The 24,984-nt window shown below is 40.2% G+C and overlaps 1 protein-coding gene across 1 annotated transcript in view; it reads left to right on the plus strand.

The window, feature by feature from the left end:
* The window catches only part of GPR142 (G protein-coupled receptor 142), a 39,012-nt gene extending 14,524 nt beyond the window's left edge, over nt 1-24,488 (plus strand). The window contains exons 2-4 of the mRNA XM_069750738.1: nt 5,968-6,027; nt 6,560-6,727; nt 23,338-24,488. Coding sequence (XP_069606839.1) covers nt 6,583-6,727; nt 23,338-24,215 — 1,023 coding nt within the window. The 5' untranslated portion in view covers nt 5,968-6,027; nt 6,560-6,582 and the 3' untranslated portion in view covers nt 24,216-24,488. The remainder of the gene's footprint in view (nt 1-5,967; nt 6,028-6,559; nt 6,728-23,337) is intronic.
* Nucleotides 24,489-24,984: the final 496 nt, after the last annotated feature.

The following is a 24,984-nucleotide window of genomic DNA, read 5'->3' on the forward strand; positions in this document are numbered from 1 at the left end:
GGGGGAGTATAATGGTTTATTTTCTTCTATACATTAAAAATTAGCGGCAGAACGGGTGACATAAACCAGGATGGGGCCAAAATGAGGGACACACATATGCTGTGTATATATATTTTATTCAGGATTGGAGATCACCAGTCCAAATCTTGCATCTGGGCTCTTCAGACTCTAGTTACTCCACTGGGCAGGGGCAACCTAGAAAGGGGCAGATGTAAGGGGTGGCAAAATAGGCAAGTAGATAGAGCAGGATGAGAGTAAACTTATATCTAGTAGTACTTAGTGCTATTTGATGGGAACTATATTGTAGTGTTGTTCAGATGCAGCATATTATTTGGGAACTACTGTATATGGTAGTAATATTTAGGTGATATATGGCAGTATCTTGGCTTCATTATTTGAGCAAAAATGTCACCCAATATCTCAGCTTCCAAAGTGCGTTTTGAATGGAAAGGGTTAGCCGGCTCCCTAAAATCCTGATTACATACACTAAACATGAAATGTATTGACTATCCCCTCCCGGTGGGCTGCTACTGGAGCGGAGAACACACATATTAACAACATCAATTATCCCTAATGTCTTTATTTACTCGGAGCGGTCGATAATAATTTGTATTTTGGCTTTAATGAAATCAGTCGAGTGAAGCACTGTGTGCCAGAGTTAACCTCTTGTTTCCCAGAAGTTGGGATATTATGGTTTGCCTCTGCTAGGCATGATGTAGGGTTTTCCATCAGCCACAAATTAAATGAGTACCTGAGTGAGTTAGGGGCAGAACTTACTCAGAAAAGGCTTCATCACATGTTACAGCAGTGACTTTGTGCAAACCAGCTCCATTCTCCAAATATTCTGCACCATAATGAGCCCTTCGATACTTTGCCTAACATAGTGCCCCCATACAATGACAGTCATAGTGTACACGTCCTCACACAATAGAAGTTCTTTCATACAGTACAAGGTATAATGTGCCCCCCATTTATTGTCATCTTCTGTGTGCATCCATACATTATCAGCCATACTATGTCAGTGCTTTGTACAGAGTGCCCTCTACACAGTGTTAGTTATAGTGTGACAACCCCTCCATTGCAAGCATCTTTAGTACTTAGTAGAGCCCCTCTGACTATTAGGACCTGCTGAAAACATAATGCATAGCTAGACATCAGCTTCTGACTAAACAATCTAAGCCCATTCTTTATGGGCAATGTCCTCCAGTTCACTAATATTCTTGGGTGCGTTGCTACTACCTTGTTCAAATCCCCCTAAAGATTTTCTATGGTGTACATGTCAGGTGGCTAACACAGCCACTCCAGAATCTTCCAGAGTTTCTTCTGAATCTAAGCCTTGGTGGACTGTGAGGTATTTCTGGATCTTTGTCCTGCCGAAAGCAAGGCAGCCCCAGAGCATCACGGAGTCACCACCCTCATTTACTATAGGCATCACCGAGCTACCACTATCTTTTACTATAGGCATTACAAAACCACCATGTTTCACTGAACTCAGGGTGTTCTTTTCATCATATGCTTCACTCTTTCTCCTCCAGACATACTGATCAAAAAGTCTTCCAGCTTAATTTCATTGCTGTACAGAGCAGAACCTTAAATGTGAATTATTTAAATGGCCATTTCGGGGCCACTTTTTTGTGATTTTGGGTCAGTGAAGATGGGTCAGTGGAGATGACATTTTGGCGTTCAGATATGGAGACCTTCAGCATTTAGAATGAGCTTTGCTGTGCAAACCGAAACCACTGCGCCAGCAGCCACCAAATATTGCAGTCACTCAAATGTTTTTGACCCCCTGCAAAAGAGCAGAAGATATGAAAATGTTGTTAATAAACCAAATTTGCAATGTGAGTTAAATAATTTTGATCATATGTCCCAATACACTACCATGCAAAGTTTGCCTCCCATACAATGTCAGTTGTAATATAATTTTCCTATTCATTCAATTCCAGCGACTTTGACTACCTATACAGTGTTTCCTTCTACAGTATACAATGTGACCTCATATAGTTCCAGTTTCAGTGTCTCCCTTTTTATGGAGTTCCAGTTCTAAAGTAACCCCTATACAGTGTCAGCTGTAGTGTGCCACTTGTTCTGATGTCACTCAGTGAGCTCCTATTTAGTTCCAGGCGTAGTATGTTGCCCATAAAATTCAAGTCATATTGTGCCAGAAATCATCACAGGAGGAGTTAGCTATCTGTACCATAAAGGCCTTTGATGTTGACATGAAACCATGGTGGTCCTAGCTTGAGATCTAACACTGATCCTAGTTCACATGTCATGCACGTCTAATTTGGAGCAACCCTTTTAAGAGGGATCTTTCACAGTAAGTTTATTATCCAACCATGTCATAGAGCAAGAGTCGCTGATTGGGTAAATATATAATTTAATAGGGAAAATATTCAGTATCACTTAGTAATTTCTTTATTTAAATCTCTGCCCATAAGTCCAGAGGGCGGAGTCCCTCTTAAGAGGGAAAATTACAATTATTTTTTAGGACCGCCTTCCAGACTTTGGCTAAGCTAGGTTTTTATCAATGAATTACAAGAACTACTGAATCATTTCCCACAAAATTATATATTACTCTGCTCAGCTCATTCTGCTCTACATGATGGCAAAATCAGATAGGGCAATATTTTTAGCATGACAAGACCCCTTTAAGAGGAAATTGAGGTATTTTTAACTATAGACCACTCACGATGCAGTTTTCTTGTTATCTTCTTCTTGCAGTAGGACACATCCATATTTTTTATGCCATTCCTCATATCCATACTAATTTTTTTCAGAACTGATCTCCCTAAGTTTGTTATAGCAGAGTCATGCTATCTGGTTAGTCATGTGAAAATCATTATAATGAGGATAATAAGCGTTCTCTCTTTACTCCCTGTGGAGTCTTATAGTAGGATCTACCACCCGAGAACATAACATAGAACTATAGAAAAATTAGGCCTAATTAGGTCCAAGGAAATTAACGATCATCTTAAGACTTTTACTACGATCTGCTTGTTCATATAATGAGTAATTCTTACATGGAGGAAAGGAATTCAAAACATCTGAGGGGTACTTTGGAGGTATAATGGAGGGTCCCTAAATAGAAAAATCTTCCAGAACTTCTTAAAAGTTTGTTCTGGCCTGTAAGTAGAGTAGCATAGCTGGTCTGTCCAATGTGGTATTAAGCAGGTCGAGCCTTGGTCCTTAAAGAGGAACTTTTGCATGATTTTTCGCTCTATATGGAGTGCATCCTCCAATTGCCGCTGCTCTTCTGATCCTGGAAGTTTTTCTTTCTCTTCTGTGCCCCTCAGCTCCAAAGTTACTTTCCCCGGTAATAATGGTGCAGATCTTCCCTTCAATCAACTGGGTATATACCACAAAACTTCTCAGTGGATGTTTGTTTTTTATCCTCTGAAGTTGAGAAATCCAAACACAACCCTTCCTACAAAGAAGTTCTTTGGTATACGTCCAGTTGGATCAGGGGAAAATTTACATTATTAATACCCTGGGACATTACTTTGGAACAAAGAAGTACAGAAGAAAAAGTGCCCTAGATCAGTGGAGCAGCCAAAATTGGAGGAGATACTCATTTTAGAACAAAAAATCCTGAGAAAGGTCCTCTGCAGAGAAATGTGCTCCGGAGCTTCTCTTTTCATTTTAAAATGGTACTGTGAGTCCTAACTGTCATCACCCATTTTCGAGATATGTAGCCAAATCATCAGTCTCCCTGTCAATCTCATGTAGTTTTGCTGTGGGGCATCTTGTGAATTAGTACACAAGGTGCCCTCCTATATTGAAATGCAAATATAACAAAACCAAATGGGCTGGTGTGCGTCACGGCCTAATAGCTTTTAAGGTTTTGTAATTATTTTGATGCTGAGTCACTTCTCATGGACAAGCTGGATAGTCGAGGGTCCAATTTCAAGAGCCAGGAGACTACATCATAAACAGAAGGAAGAGACAAAGTCGTAGTCAGGTAACAGTCAGAGGTCAAAATACCAGGAGGATAGCGGATCGGAGCAATGGGGTTAAACTGACTGATGGTCAGAAAGAAGTTCATGGTCAGGCAGCGATATATCATCAAGTAAAATACAAGGCACAGATTAAACCAACCCCACTTAGCTAAAGCTATGGCTGACAGCTATCTAGAACTGTCAGTTCAGTTAAATAGAGGAATCAAGGGAACCGGGAGCACCTAACAAGAGCTCAGCACCTTCCAGTCTCAGATTGGACGGCCGAGCTGTTAATAAAAACAAAGAAAGCTCAGCATGGCCCTGCACCAGAGGGGAAAACTGAGCTGTCTATCACTGCACAGAAAGCTCAGCATTCTTAAAAAATTAAAAATACTCCTCTTCCTCCAATCATAGAAGGAAGTGCAACCATTAGACAGTAGACTGTCTGTGCACTGTACTGGTCACAGATAGTGCCATCTTTTGGCTGTTTTGAAGTGGGTAAAGGGGCTAATGGTATATTTGACTGTCAGTAATGGGAACCACAATAATGGTTGGCCACAGTTTGTCTGTCATTGTAATTCAAATTTAGTTAGCGCTATAATTGGTACTGTATGGCGTAACACTATAGATGGCAAGTTAGTGAGCAATGTGTAGCTCACACTTATAAAGGGTAATAGTTATGATGCCAGTGTGTGGTAGACACTACTGGTTGGCACTGTTATTTGTGGCTGGCACTATTGGGGCAATGAGTGATAACCACTGTTATTAATAGGACACTATGTGAATGGAACTAGTATGGACTCTGTGTGAATGGCACTGGTCGGGAGTTGGCACTTCTATGGGGACGCTGGTTGAAGTTACTATTGGGTGCACTGTATGGCTGGCACTTCTGAAGAGGGAATGTCTAGTCATGACTATTACAGGGGCACTCTGTGGATAGCACAAATATGGGGTTAATTGGCACTATTAGGAGAGGGTGATGTATGGCTAACACCGTCATGGAGGCACTGTATGGAAGTAATTGGGATACCACAAGTAGCTAGTAATGCTGTGGCACAATGTGTGGCTGGCATTTCTGTGCAGGAGCTATGTGGCTAGCACTTCTGTAGTGGTACCTTGTAGTTAGCACTAATAGGGTGTGTGACATGCACTACTGGGAGAAGAGCACAGCGTAGCTACCACTATAAAGGAGGTAATGTGTCAATCTTACTATTGGGAGGCACTGTGTGGCTGGTACTGGCATGCGGTGAAAATATGTGGTTAGCACTACTTGGTGGACAAATTTTGATAGCCAGTTGTTGTGGGCACTGTGTGGCTGACTTTCATGGTTGTCACTGTGTGCCTGGGACTGTTATACATTGGTGGATTTGGTGGATGCTTGGTAAGGAACTCCATGCAGCTGTCATACCAGCTCAGTATTGCCTTTAGGTTGCCCATATCTGTGTATGCATAGATGTAATTTAGAGTAAAGTGTCGGTAATATTCATGGCACTATCTCTAGTACTAGATTTTCTCATCAATTACTTTTTTATATTTAGCTCACTTGTAATGTCAGGAATGAATGGAGGTAAGCCAATTATGTCATTACATCCCGTAGTGTGCAGAAACCATGAAACAGAAGGGTGGTGGATAAAGTGCAAACACTGTTAGAGCAGCAAACTGGATTCTGCACTGCAGGAGCCTGAAAAAATTATAAAATGCTTGTCAGAGCAACCTTAAAGGGATTTTTGAGTGATATGGGAATAGAGGTAGGGAGAACCTGTTTCTTGATCTTCCAATCTATGTTGGGGGGGAGGGTAATTCAGGAGTGGTCACTCTCCATTGAAGAGATTGGAGTTGACTTAAAAACCAATTAACTATGTCCAGCCTTTAAAACATTTTCCCAACATAGAGCTCAAAATCGCCAATCAAGGGTACCAGAGTTGGATCTTCCACATATCAGACATTTCTTCCTGTTGAGTTATTGTCCTACTGCCCATGACTGATTTGCTTTGCTTAACCAACTAAACTTTTTATTTTGCAATTATAGCACTGGGGACAAATCTACTTCAAGATGTGACTGCAGATCCTCAAAACTCTAGTTCATATGGTAAGAAAGTTAGTTAAGTTAGCAAGCAGTTTGTTCCGAGGATCTTGGAGAACATTTCCAAGTTCTTCTGTAGATTTTGGCAAACTGATTTGCTTCTCTATTAGGAGCTTATACAATATGGACTCTGAGGAGGCTACACCATACAGTGTTTCGTCATTATAGTCCTGTACTATCTTGGCCATTTTTGGGGGGTTTACTGTGCTCCTATAAAAAGAAACTGGATCAAATTTGAAGGGTTCATTATCCGTCACTTCTTCTCAAGTGTTTCATGAAAATATGATGGTCTTGACTTATAACCTTCTCAGGTGGAACCTAAGTCTTTTACTATGATTTTCATGAAGACCACCATAATACTTCCCTAAAGGTGGTTGTTTTGGGGGATTCAGATATTTCTGCACTGCAAAAATGTAATACCCAACCAGAAGCATAGCCTTGAACATTTTACTGAAAGTGTCATTTTGAGGCTAAGACATTGTAGTAGTTATACATTTTGTGGATAATGAAGTCAACATCTCCATTTTTCTCTCCCCAGAACTGCACTTATGACTTCTAAAGATGATCCCTTTACAAAATACCAGTGAAAACAAAACATCCATGTTGGCAGTGGAAGAGGAAGGCCAAAAAACAAACCCTTCCCCTTGTGTGCTTGGCTATATACCAGTTATATATTATAGTGTACTACTTGGTTTTGGTTTACCAGGTGAGTGTAGAAGCTTGTTACCCATGCCCTAGCATGAGTTTCCCAATGAACTTCAATATATTTGTACAAATGTTTTGTGATAGCATTTGAAAAACCATTTAAGTTACCCTTGGTTAAAACCTACTAAAAGCCAAAGACGGTCTCTCAGGATAATCAACCTAGTAGTAGCAATAGTTTATTGTTGAAGGTTGTCACAGCTCAGATTGTCATACCATCACCACTAGTACAGCCATCACTCTATTAAAATCAATTGTTTCCAACACTTAAAGGGAACCTGTCACCTGAATTTGGCGGGACTACGGAGGACATAGAATGAACTTCAATCCAATATTGCGGCCAGCATGCAGCCAGTGGGTAAGGAAAGGGTGAATCAAACACCCAATAACTCCGCCCATATGACCGAAAACCAATCCTGCCAAATTCAGGTGACAGGTTCCTTTTAACATGAGATGTCTTCACGCTATTGAGGCCATTGGTTTTCCAATTCATATGTTGTGCCATCTCTTTGGCCACTGGTCCAATCTAGTGGACTTAGCCCGAGCATACTTGACATATAGAAATTAAGAAAACAGCATTTAAATCCTATAATCTACCTAATTATTTATTGTTCTTTGGTATCTTTTCACTTTCCGTTTTCAAATTCTTTTAATTTCCTTCCTCCTGTTCTGCTATATCTTTTTTCTTTTGTTTTCTCCCTTTCTTCTTCATACATTTTCTTCTTTCTTCCTTTTACTTCTTTTTTTTTATTTTTTGTTTTCTTACTTTTTAGCTTTTACTTATTATTACTTTTCATTTTTTTCACACTTTTTCTCCATTTCCCCTTCCTATTTTTGTCTTTTCTCCGTCCTCTTTTTTCCACCTCGTCTTTTTCCTTTGTCATATTCACTTTTTTTTTTTTCTTCTCTTTTCATTGTTAATTTTCTCCTTCTTTGCTTCTCTTCTCTTCTTTTTCTGTTTCTTTTTTCTTCCTATTTCTTCTACTTTCCTGTTTAATTGTTCTTACTTTCTTCTTCTCTTTCCTTCTTTCTTTTTCAACTTTCTTTTTTTTCCTGTTCATTCTGATTCTTCTTTATATTATTCTCTCTTTTTAGTGTTTTATTTTCCTTCTCTTTTCTTCTTTTTCTGTTTCTTTTTTTCTTCCTATTTCTTCTACTTTCATGTTTATTTGTTCCTCCTTTCTTCTTCTCTTTCCTTCTTTTTCAACTTCTTTATCTTTCTTTTGCTCTTCTACTTTTTTTTCCTGTTCTTCTCCTTTATATGTCTTTATTGTCTTCTTTAGTTTATTCCTCTTTTAGAATTCTTCCTATTTTTCTTATTTTTCCTTTACTTCCTTCTTTTCACTTGTTCTTAACTTTTCTTCTTCCTTTTTCTTTTTACATCTACTTACTTTATTTGTCTTACATTCTCTTCTTTATTTTCTTCTTTCTCCTTTTATTTTTTGTCTTGTTCTTCATTTTCTTCTTGTCTCTCTATCTGTTTTTCTTCTTCACATGGTAAATATACATATAATTTTATATCACTACTCCCATAAGTTTGTGTGATACCGAAACCACATGTTTTTCTCTTCATGTCTACGTGGGCAAGGTTTGTATAATTGGTCATTAATTACGTTCAGCTACATTGCCCTGGTAACATGTGGCTGATTACGTGAGAACACCCAATGATTAGCACATTATTCATAATTCTTATATTAAATCCATGTAAAATGTTTCAGGGAGAGGGACAGAATATAGGTGACACATTATTTATCAATTTATACAGGATACATGGATCAATTGCTGCAGCCTTGTTAACCCCTTTAAGAGTTGCAATGAGGGGCAATTAACCTCTTAATCTGGGTGCATAATGAGTGTAAGGTTCATACAAATGACGCCTTGTACATGCACCAACACATTAGGTGTATAAAGGGCAAGTATGCCATATGTTTCATGCAAATGATAACAGGAGACTAACTTCACAAATCTGCTGGAAAAAAATGCCTACCGGATTCGATGAAAGACAGCCACAATTAGATCCCAGAAAACACAGCAAGGAAAATCCATGCATTTTAGAAGGAATCTCGTCATTACACTGTGAGCTAACACCTCTGTGCAGCCCTGGTGTTTCAGTGTCTGTACTGATGGTGCTTTGATGATTTGACGTATATTGTTTATGCCAGGAACTTTAATGCCCACATAACTACTATGGCTCCTAATTTAAGCTCAATTCTCATCTGTATCTTTGAACTTTCATTTTTCTGCAGCCCCTCATGGTTCAGTATCTGTACACATGGTATGGTGCTTTGTTAATTTGACATTTTTTTATGACAAGCATTGTGCTACACATATAACTACTTTTCGTTCCTAATTTTTTGTTCAGTTCTCATTCATAGCTTTGAATTCACATTTTTCTGCAGCCCCTGATGTTTCAGTGTCTGAACATATGGTGCTTTGTTGATTTCACAAATGCAGTATGTACGTCAGGCACTATTCAGCATATACATTATAACTACTGTCTCCTTACTGAAAGTTCAATTCTTATTCATAGCTCTGAGCTTACATCTCCCTGCAACCGCTGATAGATCAGAGTCTGTACATATTCTTAATTGATTCAAGAGATATAGTGTTTCTGCCAAGAGCTATGCTGGACTGTTTTGTGACATATACTGTATGGTTTAACTAAAATCCCAATATCAAAAAGGTTGGGACACTGTGTAAAATGGAAAGCAAAGAAAAATGCAATCATTTGGACATCTCTTATAGGCATATTATACTCAGAACATAGAACAGATCAGAAGGTGAAAGTTAGACATCTTTCAATTTCATTTGAGAAAAACATACGGTAACTTGTTTAGAAATTGATGGCAGCAACACGTCTCAAACGTTGGGGGAAGGTTAAGAAAATGGTGGAAAAGTAAGTGGTAATAATGAAGAACAGCTGAAGGGTCAATTTCCAACTAAGTCACATGACTGTGTATAAAAAGAGCATGTTAGAAAGGCAGAGTCTCTCAGAAGCAAAGAAGGTCAAAGAAGCACCAAGCTATGTCTAAAAACTGTGGAAAATTTTCAGAAAAAAAAGTTCCTCAACTTAAAATGCAAAGATTTGAAATATCTCACCATCTACAGAACATACTATCATCAAGAGATTCAGAGATTGTGGATAAATCACTGTTCACAAGGGACGAGGCAAAACGTTCAATATTGGAAGCTTGTGATCTATGGGTCCATAGAGGGCACTGATTTAAAAACATGCAATATTTGGTCTCAAGAATACTTCCATGAAGGGCTCAGGAATATTTCCAGAAATTATTGTCTGTGAACACAGTTTGCAGTGCTCAATCATGCAAAGAAGAAGCCTTATATCAACACAATTCAGAAACGCTGCCGTCTTCTCTGGGCCGAAACTCATTTAAAATGGACTGAGGCAAAATGGAAAACTGTTCTGTGGTCAGATTAATCAAAATGTGAAATTCTTGATGAAAACCATGGATGTCGTGTCCTGTGGACTAAAGAGGGGAGGAACCATCCAGCTTGATATCAGCGCCCAGTTCTGCACCTCTGATGGTATGGGGTGGCATTGGTGCTTATGGCACAGGCAGCTTACACATCTTGAAAGGCACCATTATTGCTGCACCATATACCTATATTTACTGCTGGTCATGCAGCCATTCTGATACATCTGTTCTCAGAAACACAAATCTACTTAAGGATGAGAACAGCACAAGCCTGAGGCGGTGTAATCGAAGACAAGGCTTTATTGTCTATTTACGATGTATAACCTGTACTGCTGATTTTGCTGATTCACTTTACTCCTGTAATGCAGTTACATGATGCAGCACCGACAGCTGTCCTTTATATTTCATACATTGGCCATGACACGTAGGGTGAATATATTTGCCCCCAAGTGCAAAAGGAAACATAAATTCTATAAATAGGGGAAATTACATTTCTATGCATTTCCTCATTTTATGTGAATGTGTCATTCTGCATATGAATACAATTACAGTCTAAGTGTCAAAAGACGAGGCTATAAGAAAACCGATTCGAAAACTCTTTATGGTTGGTAAAGATCGATGTGGGCTATCAGGTGGTTGCTAATTCCTTACCTTAGGTGTCATGCCGTATATGTTAATGAAAGTGACTGTATGAGTAAGATGCACATAGTTGAAAGCTGTGAGAGGAGCAGAAGAGGAAAAGTGTCCATAATCCTTAGATAAATGCCAGACAACAAATATCTTTCCAGATATCCATGCACATGAACCCCACGCAAAGTGTTTACTATTCTCCATGTAGGGAATGTAGCAAGATGTTGACTAATCTCCCATTTGGGTTCAAGTTGCTTTATCTCCTCCAACAGAAAGTAGCAACCATAGTAATCCATTCATAACGCAATGGAAAGTTGTTTTTGGTCACCTGGTCACCCAATTGCACCCAAGTATATTTAAAGCCCGCATTCACTGATCCTACTGAAATTGGCAAATTCCTACATCTTCAATCTAACATATATGGGTATATTCTTGTATGCAGTTAGGTGACCTGATTACCAAAGACAACTTTATGTTGCCCATTATAGTTGTAATTTCCTTTACCTATTTCCATTAAAAAAAAATGCAGATTAGAAGAATAGTGGCAGACCAGAAGTCACTACACCATCTGTAGTTTGCACCTAGTATATACTGGTTCTCCGACAAGAAATCAAACTATAGGGAAAGTTCAATATGGCGTAATTTAAAGGTTTCCAATATGTCGGTACTTGAATATATATTTTGAAAAGTTCTGCTGTTGTTCATCGTTAAAAAAATTCAACCTTCTGATCTCTCCACATTTACCGATGCGCTAGAGCTTGTCTTGCCGCTTTAACACCTCTGGACTTGCAACCATATAGTCATCTCACACTTCAGGCTCAGTCATAGTCTTAGGACCACTTCCCAGTTCTTTTTGTGAGACTCACTCCTCACTCTGGTATCTGTGACTACTCTCCATACTCTAAAATTTCATCCTCACAGTACAACAGAACAGTACACTCCTGGATCACTAGGCTCTTAAACCTGTCCTTGGCCCACTGGCTACTTCAGATGCACCTGTTGCCTACTGGTTGCACTTGCCTGGCTTTGGCTATGGTATCTACTTTTTGTAGCTTGTTTTCTCTGCTGTACTGTGTTAGATCTCCTGTGCTGTGTTAACTCTCATCTCACTGCAGTGCTGTGTGTGACTATAGAATCCGGGGCAAGAGCCAAAAGGGTACTTCACAAACACAGGGAAGAGTCAGATAATGGTCCGAGGTCAAAATACCAGGAGGATAGCGGACCAGAGCAAAGTGGTTAAACAGACGTATGGTCAGAACAAGGTCCAAGGTCAGGCAGCAATATATCAACAAGCAAAAATACATGGCACAGAGTAATCAACAACTCTTTGCTGAAGCTATGACTGAAACCTATCTGGGACAGCCAGATTAGTTATTTAGCTGAATAATCAAAATAACCGAGAGCACCTGATGAGAGCTCAGCACTTCACAATCTCAGATTGGATGGCCGAGCTGTCAATAAAAACACAGACAACTCATCATGCCTCTGCACCAGACTGGGTAACTGAGCTGTCAATCACTGCACAGACAGCTCAGCATGCCCCTGCACCAGACTGAATAACTGAGCTATCAATCACTGATAGCTTAGCACTAAGTGGTGGAATCGTTCCATGCATAAAAGAAAAATGTGGATTTCTCTTTAATAAGACATCAGATCTCAAATATCAAGGTATCATTTTATTCAACTTCCTATGACCTACATGCACATATAGATGGCATCTTCCTGGGCAATATTGAACAATATATTACAGTGCTCGGGTAAATAATTCCAAGAGTCATAGGCTATGTTCACATTTACGCTAGTCTTCTCATAGTATGTAACTGATAATAACTATCACTATGCAGCAGAGTGGAACCTTGTCCTATTACAAACACAACAAAGCACATTTACAGCTGTCTACTCACAGAGCTATCAACTTTTGCTGAGCTTCCCGAACCCTCTCCCCACAGGCTTTCTGTGATATGGAAGCTTATGCATAATGAGACGGCACCTGCAGCGGCAAATTTTTTTTTAGTGAGACAAACTTCACTTCTGCTGTACTGTCTTAGCTCTGCTGTTCTGTGTTAGCTGACCCTATTGACTATGTGGGACACATTAGCTTCCCATCATTTGTCCTTCATTTTTAAGGAAAAAAGTGCAGCATGTTGTTTTACATCTTCAGGTTATTTTAAGGAATCTGTATCAAAAGTAAGAACCTCCAACACAGCTGTGAGCCTACTCATACAGTGTACTTTTTGGAAATTACCATTGAGTATTACCTTGAAAATTTACCTTCTAAAGGGGTGGTCTTCCCAAAGAAGATACCTACAATGCAAAAAATATATTATGGAAAATATTGACTGACATTTGGTCATATAGGTGATATTATAGTACAAATAATGGCCAAATAACACTACACATTGCCCCAATGAACAGTGCTATGTATTGTTTGGTCAATGCCACTTTACATGAAGATGAACAGCACAGTTTAATGTCTATACAGTGCCCTTTAGTAAGACTTTGATCAGAAGTGGTGCCATTCAGACACAAAGTTAAAGGGGCCTCTTTTAATTACTTTAACCCCTTCGATCAATGACAAATCATAGCACAGTACTAGCTCCAGTAAGAATGGCAACATCGCCCGTGCCAGATCTAATTTTGCTAGTCAGTGTTAAAAATATGAAAGTAATCATCTGCCAGAAGTTGCACCACTGGTTTTCCTCAGCATTCATTACTCTTCATGATTTCCGCTACTTTAGCCAAGCGTCTCCTAAATGTAATTTTCCATCAAGAGATGGTAAGTAGTCTTGTCCTTCAAAAATGGCCTCAATGAGCATAGATCAAGCCAAGTGTGCACAAATGTCCTCTAGTTATTTGCCATCTTTACATGGGCACACAATCTTGGACATTGGTTATCACTATGCGTATTTACTTTACAAAATGTCCAGACTGGCCCATAGCTGTATCTCCATAGTGAATAGTGCTGACGTGACAGCAATCACAGTGCCGACAGATGCTCTGTGTTACCTTAGTGTACCAATGTCACAATGGTGGAAATGGATGATTATGGATGTTAATGCTTGGGCACACATTTATCTTACAGTAATTTACACGTCACTTGACTAGAAGACTATACCAACGTTATACTATTGTCCCTAAATACATAATTGCTCATATTGTACAATATAAGGCTATATTCTATGACTGACCCTACTTAGTCAGATCTTGGGTTTCAATAGGAGGAATGCTTTGTGTCCAAAAAGAGTTGGCAGTGAGCTCTAGCCTATTCACATCCATCATGGAAGAAGTCCTTCCATTCAGGTTCTAATCCCCTCTACAGGATCTTACATTAGACAGTAAGGAAAGGATAGTATTGAGCTACTGTGAAAAAAAGATTCCACAATTTTTTGGCACATGAGATTTAGTTGTCCACCCTTTCTCGGAGAAACAATTAAAAAATGTGGTGACCCACTACGCACATGTGCTCTTACTTTATATTTTTAGGGCATGAGTCTAAGTCAGTTTTTTACACCAGCAAGACTGGATCATGTTTGGTTCTACCAGACCAAACTAAGACTCTTAGCTGTAATGACTATAATATATGATTACACATTATATATCATTAATGGTACTTTGTTATACTTTATTCATCTTCTTTTTACTACTACTATTATATTTTTTTTAATTTTTATTAGACCTCTCTTTCCTCTTCTATTTCTTCATTTTATCTGCTCTTTTGGTTGTCAATTATAATTTTCTTATTTATATACAAGATACAAGCTATATCGCTGTAACTCTCGTGTATATATATATATATATATATATATATATGCACAGTACAGACCAAAAGTTTGGACACCTTCTCATTTAAAGATTTTTCTGTATTTTCATGACTATGGAAATTGTACATTCACACTGAAGGCATCAAAACTATGAATTAACACATGTTGAATTATATACTTAACAAAAAAGTGTGTTAGGCTACGTTCACATTTGCGTTGTTGGGCGCAGCGTCGGCGACGCGATGCAACCAACAACGTATGTGCACAACGCAGCGTTTTGCGACACATGCGTTGTCATAAGATCCTACAGATCAGGAATTTTGGTGCAGGGAAAAAGCTACAAGTAGCGTCCTCTGCGCCCTGTCTTGTGTGTCTATATGACGCATGCATCATAAAATGCAGTACAACGCATACCAGCGCATGTCCATGCGCCCCCCATGTTAAAGATAGGGGCGCATGACGCATGCATCGGTATGCGTTGACGACGCTGCACCCAACAACGCAAATGTGAACGTAGCCTAACAACTGAAATTATGTCTTCTATTCTAGGTTCTTCAAAGTAGCCACCTTTTGCTTTGATGACTGCTTTGCACACTCTGGGCATTCTCTTGATGAGCTTCAAGAGGTAGTCACCGGAAATGGTCTTCCAACAATCTTGAAGGAGTTCCCAGAGATGCTTAGCACTTGTTGGCCCTTTTGCCTTCACTCTGCGGTCCAGCTCACCCCAAACCATCTCAATTGGGTTCAGGTCTGGTGACTGTGGAGGTCAGGTCATCTGGCATAGCACCCCATCACTCTCCTTCTTGGTCAAATAGCCCTTACACAGCCTGGAGGTGTGTTTGGGGTCATTGTCCTGTTGAAAAATAAATGATGGTCCAACTAAACGCAAACCGGATGGAATAGCATGCCGCTGCAAGATGCTGTGGTAGCCAGGCTGGTTCAGTATGCCTTCAATTTTGAATAAATACCCAACAGTGTCACCAGCAAAGCACCCCCACACCATCACACCTCCTCCTCCATGCTTCACTATGGGAACCAGGCATGGAGAGTCTATCCGTTCACCTTTTCTGCATCGCACAAAGACACGGTGGTTGGAACCAAAGATCTCAAATTTGGACTCATCAGACCAAAGCACAGATTTCCACTGGTCTAATGTCCATTCCTTGTGTTCTTTAGCCCAAACAAGTCTCTTCTGCTTGTTGCCTGTCCTTAGCAGTGGTTTCCTAGCAGCTATTTTACCATGAAGGCCTGCTGTACAAAGTCTCCTCTTAACAGTTGTTGAGGAGATGTGTCTGCTGCTAGAACTCTGTGTGGCATTGACCTGGTCTCTAATCTGATCTGCTGTTAACCTGCAATTTCTGAGGCTGGTGACTCGGATAAACTTATCCTCAGAAGTAGAGGTGACTCTTGGTCTTCCTTTCCTGGGGCGGTCCTCATGTGAGCCAGTTTCTTTGTAGCGCTTGATGGTTTTTGCCACTGCACTTGGGGACACTTTCAAAGTTTTCCCAATTTTTCGGACTGACAGACCTTCATTTCTTAAAGTAATGATGGCCACTCGTTTTCTTTACTTAGCTGCTTTTTTCTTGCCATAATAGAAATTCTAACAGTCTATTCAGTAGGACTATCAGCTGTGTATCCACCAGACTTCTGCACAACACAAGTGATGGCCCCAACCCCATTTATAAGGCAAGAAATCCCACTTATTAAACCTGACTTGTGAAGTGAAAACCATTCCCGGTGACTACCTCTTGAAGCTCATCAAGAGAATGCCAAGAGTGCACAAAGCAGTCCACAAAACCTAGAATATAAGACATAATTTCAGTTTTTACACACTTTTTTGTTAAGTATATAATTCCACATGTGTTAATTCATAGTTTTGATGCCTTCAGTGTAATGTACAATTTTCATATTCAAGAAAATACAGAAAAATCTTTAAATGAGGTGTGTCCAAACTTTTGGTCTGTACTGTGTACATATATATATATATATATATATATATATATATATATATATATATATATATATATATATATATATATATATAGTGGGGAAAATAAGTATCTGATCTAAAAATAAAAACCAGAAATAAGTATTTGATCATCTACCAATCAGCAAGAGTTCTAGCGCTCACAGACCTGTTAGTTTTTCTTTAAGATGCCCTCCTACTCTGCACTCATTACCTGTATTAATTGCACCTGTTTGAACTTATTACCTGTATAAAAAACACCTGTCCACACACTCAATTAATCACACTCCAAACACTCCGCCATGACCAAGACCAAAGAACTGTCCGAAGGACACTAGGGACAAAATAGTAGACCTGCACAAGGCTGTGATGGGCTACAGGACAATAGGAAAGCAGCTTGGTGAGAAGGCAACAACTGTTGGCACAATTATTGGAAAATGGAAGAAACACAAGATGACTCTTCCTCGGTCTGGTGCTCCATTCAGATCTCTCCTCATGGGGTAAGGATGATTCTGAGAAAGGTCAGGAATCAGCCTAGAACTATATGGGAGAACCTGGTCAATGACCTGAATAAAGATGGGACCACAGTCTCAAACATTACCGTTAGTAACACACCACGCTGTCATGGATTAAAATCCTACAGAGCCCTCAAGGTCCTCTGCTCACCCCAGCACATGTCCAGGCCTATTTGAAGTTCGCCAATGACCTTGTGGATGATCTAGAGGAGACATGGGAGAAGCTCAGATGAAATAATAGAACTGTCACAGTCCCAACCGTGAAGCATGATGGGGGAAACATCATACTTTGGAGGTGCTTTTTTGCAAAGGGGACAGGATGACAGCACCATATTGATGTGAGAATGGATGGGGTCATGTAGGGCAAGATTTTGCCCAACAACCTCTTTCCCTCAGTAAGAGCATTGAAGATGGGTCATGGCTGAGTCTTCCAGCATAACAATAACCTGAAACACACAGCCATGGCAACTAGGAGTGGCTATAAGAAGCATTTCAAGGTCCTGGAGTGGCCTAGCCAGTCTTCAGACCTGAACCCAAATCTTTGGAGGGAGTTGAAACTCAATATTGCCCAACAACAAACTCGAAACCTGAAAGATCTGGCGATGATCTGTGTGGAGGAGTGGGCCAAAATCCCTGCTGCAGTGTGTGCAAACTTGGTCAAGAACTACATGAAATGTATGACCTCTATAATTGCAAACAAAAGTTTCTGTACCAATTATTAAGTTCTGCTTTTCTATTGTACCAAATACTTATTTCATGAAAAAGCAAATTACCGGTATTTAAAAATCATACAATGTGTTTTTCTGATTTTATTTTTTAGATTACGTCTCTCATACGTGAAGTGTACCTACGATAAAAATTACAGACCTGTCCATTCTTTGTAGGTGGGAAAACTTGCAAAGTCGGCAGTGTATCAAATACTTGTTTTCCCCACTATATACTATGTATATTCCCTAATCATATTTTTTTCTTATTGTTTAGGAGCACTCGGTAGAGGGTCTATTTTATTTTGTTATAGCTTAGATACTTTTCCTGATATATTGCGTGCGGTGGATGGTTGCCGTGGTGATGGTGGGGATGAGGACACATCCTTCCTCCAATCTCGTGCAGTGCCCCTGTGGGTGGAACATCACAATCGGAGGGGCACCGACTTGCTGCCACTGGCTATTGCAGGCACAATCCCCTCTGTTAGATGGTGCAATTTATTACCTGGCCACATGCGTGGTCTGCGCCATCAGCGGGGATAGATTATATAGTCTCTTCTGCACCGTATTATCGTGTCAGCTCCTATCTAAGATGGGTCTGTACAGGTTTTGATAATGATCAAATCTTTCTTTTCCTTTATGGCACAGCCCATTTACGCGTCTTAGAGAAGGGGGACAGAGTATGAATCTCTGATAATTGGTCATATATTAACATGCATACAGCACACAGCAGTGTTTAATTATATTGCAATTTTAACACACTATTTAAAGCACCCCCTTTTACATTATGCCATGCCTCCTGACGAAGCCCAGAGCGGTGAAACGAGTGTAGAGGTGACTGTAGCCCCCCTTAGTGACCTCTCACAGTTATAGGCACATAACATCGTGTCTATAGGAAATTAATTATTATGGCTAGCTATTTTACTTTCTAGCACGTTCCATACTTTATGTCATCACCTGGGATCTGCCTGTGCACTAGCTAGAACTTTATAAACAATAAATGACATAATGGTATGTATTCGTTTCTGCAATATTTTGTATACGTAATCTTTCTATCTGTAATCTGTATAATTTTCAGGTTACACATACAGTATAAAGTATTATTCCAATTTATCTCATGTTATTGCAAATGCATCTATAGATCTATTATACCCAGTTATTTATTGTTATATGCAATGCCTTTTGCTTGACTATTATGGTATCAAAATTTCAGCTGATGGTTTTTGTGGGTTTCTCTTTGCATCCCGAACAATTTTCCTGGCATTTGTCACAGGTGAGGATGTTACCTTTAGTAGCCATTCAAACCCATTTGTGTCAACTTCTGTGCATGTTACCAGGTCAAAATCACCAGGGTATGTGAACTTTTGATCAGGGTCATTTGGATATTTTGGGTTGTCATTATGATTTAAAAGGAAAAAAACACAGAAGTTTGACAATAAATGGCTTCACCCAACGACTAACTATGAGTGGAGAAAAAGGTTTGGTGTTATCATTCATATTCTCTGAAAAAAGCCAGGAAAGCAAAAATTCAGCAGGGGTATGTAAACGCTTGAGCACAACTATATATGATATATATGTCACACACATTGATGCAATTGTCTATAATACGTCACAAGTGTAGAAATTGATTACAGGTCCTTCTCAAAAAATTAGCATATAGTGTTAAATTTCATTATTTCCCATAATGTAATGATTACAATTAAACTTTCATATATTATAGATTCATTATCCACCAACTGAAATTTGTCAGGTCTTTTATTGTTTTAATACTGATGATTTTGGCATACAACTCCTCATAACCCAAAAAACCTGTCTCAATAAATTAGCATATCAAGAAAAGGTTCTCTAAACGACCTATTACCCTAATCTTCTGAATCAACTAATTAACTCTAAACACATGCAAAAGATACCTGAGGCTTTTATAAACTCCCTGCCTGGTTCATTACTCAAAACCCCCATCATGGGTAAAGGCCCCTTCACATTTAGCGACGCTGCAGCGATACCGACAACGATCCGAATCGCTGCAGCGTCGCTGTTTGGTCGCAGGAGAGCTGTCACACAGACCGCTCTCCAGCGACCAACGATGCCGGTAACCAGGGTAAACATCGGGTAACTAAGCGCAGGGCCGCGCTTAGTAACCCGATGTTTACCCTGGTTACCATGCTAAAAGTAAAAAAAAAACAAACACTAGATACTTACCTACAGCCGTCTGTCCTCCAGCGCTGCGCTCTGCTTCTCTGCTCTCCTCCTGTACTGTCTGGGAGCCGGAAAGCAGAGCGGTGACGTCACCGCTCTGCTTTCCGGCTCACAGCCAGTACAGGAGGAGTGCAGAGCACAGCGCTGGAGGACAGACGGCTGTAGGTAAGTATGTAGTGTTTGTTTTTTTTTACTTTTAGCATGGTAACCAGGGTAAACATCGGGTTACTAAGCGCGGCCCTGCGCTTAGTTACCCGATGTTTACCCTGGTTACCAGTGAAGACATCGCTGGATCGGTGTCACACGCGCCGATCCAGCGATATCAGCAGGGAGTCCAGCGACGAAATAAAGTTCTGGACTTTATTCAGCGACCAACGATCTCCCAGCAGGGGCCTGATCGTTGGTCGCTGTCACACATAACGATTTCATTAACGATATCGTTGCTACGTCACAAATAGCAACGATATCGTTAACAATATCGTTATGTGTGAAGGTACCTTAAGACTAGCGACCTGACAGATGTCAAGAAGGCCATCATTGACACCCTCAAGCAAGAGGGTAAGACCCAGAAAGAAATTTCTCAACAAATAGGCTGTTCCCAGAGTGCTGTATCAAGGCACCTCAATGGTAAGTCTGTTGGAAGGAAACAATGTGGCAGAAAACGCTGTACAACGAGAAGCGGAGACCGGACCCTGAGGAAGATTGTGGAGAAGGACCGATTCCAGTCCTTGGGGAACCTGAGGAAGCAGTGGACTGAGTCTGGTGTGGAAACATCCAGAGCCACCGTGCACAGGCGTGTGCAGGAAATGGGCTACAGGTGCCGCAGTCCCCAGGTAAAGCCACTTTTGAACCATAAACAGCGGCAGAGGCGCCTGACCTGGGCTACAGAGAAGCAGCACTGGACTGTTGCTAAGTGGTCCCAAGTACTTTTTTCTGATGAAAGCAAATTTTGCATGTCATTCGGAAATCAAGGTGCCAGAGTCTGGAGGAAGACTGGGGAGAAGGAAATGCCAAAATGCCTGAAGTCCAGTGTCAAGTACCCACAGTCAGTGATGGTGTGGGGTGCCATGTCAGCTGCTGGTGTTGGTCCACTGTGTTTCATCAAGGGCAGGGTCAATGCAGCTAGCTATCAGGAGATTTTGGAGCACTTCATGCTTCCATCGGCTGAAATGCTTTATGGAGATGAAGATTTCATTTTTCAGCACGACCTGGCACCTGCTCACAGTGCCAAAACCACTGGTAAATGGTTTACTGACCATGGTATTACTGTGCTCAATTGGCCTGCCAACTCTCCTGACCTGAACCCCATAGAGAATCTGTGGGATATTGTGAAGAGAAAGTTGAGAGACGCAAGACCCAACACTCTGGATGAGCTTAAGGCCGCTATTGAAGCATCCTGGGCCTCCATAACATCTCAGCAGTGTCACAGGCTGATTGCCTCCATGCCACGCCGCATTGAAGCAGTCATTTCTGCCAAAGGATTCCCGACCAAGTATTGAGTGCATAACTGAACATTATTATTTGTTGGTTTTTTTGTTTGTTATTAAAAAACACTTTTATTTGATTGGATGGGTGAAATATGCTAATTTATTGAGACAGGTTTTTTGGGTTATCAGGAGTTGTATGCCAAAATCATCAGTATTAAAACAATAAAAGACCTGACAAATTTCAGTTGGTGGATAATGAATCTATAATATATGAAAGTTTAATTGTAATCATTAATAATAATGAAATTTAACACTATATGCTAATTTTTTGAGAAGGACCTGTATATACATCTGGATATTTTGTGATATAGAATATTATCTTACTTGTTTGTTTGGCTTGTTAATTTTGGTGTCAGTTTCCCAAATTGTTTATTTGTACTGGGAATCTTGGGAAAGCCAATTTTCTTTTGGGGACCCATAGTCTCTTTGTCTGTTTTTTTAGCTGACCCCACACTGTATATATATATATATTGTCTATATTGATATTTTGAACAAAGAAGTTACTATATCACATTTACAGTCCCAATTTTTTTTTGTCTTTTTCTAGTTTAAGATTTGACTAACTGATACTATTACTATGAGCTAGACAACTTTGGTCTTGTTAAGATCATCACAGGGTTCCACCGAATCAGACCTACATTACCTTAAAAATGCAAATGGGAGCTGAACTCAGATCATCATATTTTTATATTGGGCTTGCGGTGTTGCATCCTGACTCCTTTGACTATGTTATGACAATGCCTCATTTTTGGATTGTGCTTTGCATTGTTTTAGTATTTCCTAGATCCATTTGAGGCCTCTTCTCAGTCACAGTCCCAAGAAACTGCTGGCTGTTTTTTGCTATTATGCCTCATACCTACTGGTTCTGACAAAGTCCTGAACCTAGTATCTCCTTGTTCCATCCAAGGCCTGCTCCTGGACGCTGCACCCAGCATCTCTTAGTTTCAACCCTGGTCTACTCCTGGACATTGCCTCTGATATTTCCTTATTCCACCGCCTTGCTGCTCCTAGATAGTTACTGGTTCTCACTCTGAAAAAGTCTCTGGATCATCATTTAGCTTCAATTCCTAGTCTATTTTTACACGCCGTGTTCCTCATCACAGATCCTATTCTGCTCTCCATGTTGTTGCTTTCAGCTTCTAGCCTCTTCCTGGACTCATCCTCTTGTCCCATGCTCCAAGTTCCTGAACAGGCTTCATAGGCTTCTTCCATTTTCCATGTCTGGTCTTGTGCTGTCATAGCAATATTGCTGCAAATAGGTGACTACTATGAGGGAACAAAATAAGGTGTCCCTCAGACTTTGAACTCCAGCATAGCCATAGTAAAACCATTTTCAGTTCTTTCCAAATATCAAGAAGCGTAACAATTACCATAGGGATCCAATGATCAGAGGTTAAATCAACATAGGGTTCTACTAAGCTGAACTTAGGGCTTCATAAGATCTCAGTAATCCAAACTTATGTCACTATAAGATTCCACTGGACTAAATAAAGAATACCATAGTTTTCTATTACATCTAACTTATATTCCCATAGGGTACATTAAATAAAAAAAGGCTGAATTCTTCACAGAGTAGAATATATATCCTTATATGTCCATAATGAGAAAAACATGGCTGCTTTTTCCTTAAAATAGCACCACACATGTTAATAGGTTTTGTCTAGAATTGCAGTATGGCTCTTTTGAAGAAAGTGGGGCCATGTTGCAATACCACACACAACCTAGTCAAATGTGGCTAACTTTTTTTTCAGTTCCGTCAGGCACGTGGGATGTTCATTAGGTATAGCTATTTCTAAGAGTTGCCCAACACTACATAGATTTTTAGAAACAACTAGAAATTTACCCAGACACTATGTGTCAGGCAATACATGTAGGACTCTGGATTTTTAAAAATTTCCATGTTCTTTTCTTCCAACAGTAAACATCCTAACAGCTTTCGCCCTCTCAAAGCTGGCGTCCAGGACCAAGAAATCTTCCTACTTCTACCTTCTGGCCCTCACCACCTCCGACATCTTGACTCAGATTTTTATCATTTTTGTTGGCTTCATTCTTCAGACCGCCATCCTCCATCGCAAGGTGCCCAACGCGTTCATTCATATGGTCAGTGTCCTTGAGTTCTCCTCCAACCATGCGTCCATCTGGATCACTGTCATTTTAACCATGGATCGATATGTTGCTTTGTGTCTTCCCTTACAATATCGCTCTCTCTCCTACCCAGAACGTACACGTAAGATTATTGTAAGTGTTTTTCTAGCCTCATTTGTGACCGGCATACCTTTCTACTGGTGGAGTGATGTATGGAGAGAACCTCGAGCACCAGGTGTGCTAGACCGTGTCCTCAAATGGGTCCATTGTTTCATAATTTACTTCATTCCTTGCACCTTCTTTTTTCTCATCAATACCATCATCATCCTTAGGCTCAGAAGGAAGTCTGAGACCAAAAGGTACAAACTTCGAATAGGCAAGACCACAGCCATACTCATGAGCATCACAACTGTATTTGCTGTGCTATGGGCTCCTCGGACCATAGTCATAATCATTCACATGTATGTATCGTCTGTCCACAAGGACTGGAGGGTCCACTTGGCTATGGACATTGGAAATATGTTAGCTTTACTGAACACCGCTGTCAATTTCTTCTTGTATTGCTTCGTGAGTAGGAGTTTTCGAGATATGGTGAAGGAGATTCTTGGAATGCAACGACCCTGTCGCACAGCCGATGGAAAAAAAAACCCAAGTGACAACTTTTCCGACTCTTTGAATCCTCTGGAGGTTCCGCAGGCAACAACAATATAAAGTGATGCTACAACAGATGAATGACCAGTTTTCCAATATAACATTTGTCCATTATGATTGCATGTCAGTCTAAATATAAAAACATGCATGATGGAAGATTATTTAAGATCATTGCAATATAAAACTGTAGGATCTCCATATGTCTCCTATGTTTAACACATATACGATGCCAAATGTGTATGTATGTATGTGCTTCAGGAAGGAGGAAAGAGGAGAGGTGACCACAGATAATTTATGTGAATGTACGAACAAATAAAGGAAACTATCAGACACAAGTTTTGAGGGTACAGTGAAGTCTAATGAGTCGATGGCAATGAACAAACTGTCTTTTTCGCCCCACTCAACCTGGCAGCCGGCAAGTTAGCAGACTACCAGCCATAGACACCCTATGAATACTATGTCTTAAGGCTTCCATACATATTAAGTTTGACCAAAGCATACAATTTCGAAGATACCAATCATTCAATGTGTTTGGGGCCCCCGGCCAGGTAAATAAAGCCCGGTAGACAGTAGACTAATGGCAGCCAAATACGCCCTTATTGCCCAACAGTCCAGCCAACATGTGTATGTGGACCCCAGACTATTAATTGTCGGGTGAGATGAGGAACCAGCATGTCTGATTTTGGCCTGATGATGCTCTTCTAGTTCTCCCGGAGATAAGCCACCGCGTCTGTAAGTGGCTCTCTCATAGAGAACAGAGGAGCTCTTGGCAGAGATAGGAAAGCCAGCCAGAAAGGCTCTCGGCCAAGCCATCAAATGTGTATAATGG

The sequence above is a fragment of the Ranitomeya imitator genome, chromosome 2, assembly GCF_032444005.1.
Source record: "Ranitomeya imitator isolate aRanImi1 chromosome 2, aRanImi1.pri, whole genome shotgun sequence".
Lineage (NCBI taxonomy): Eukaryota > Metazoa > Chordata > Amphibia > Anura > Dendrobatidae > Ranitomeya > Ranitomeya imitator.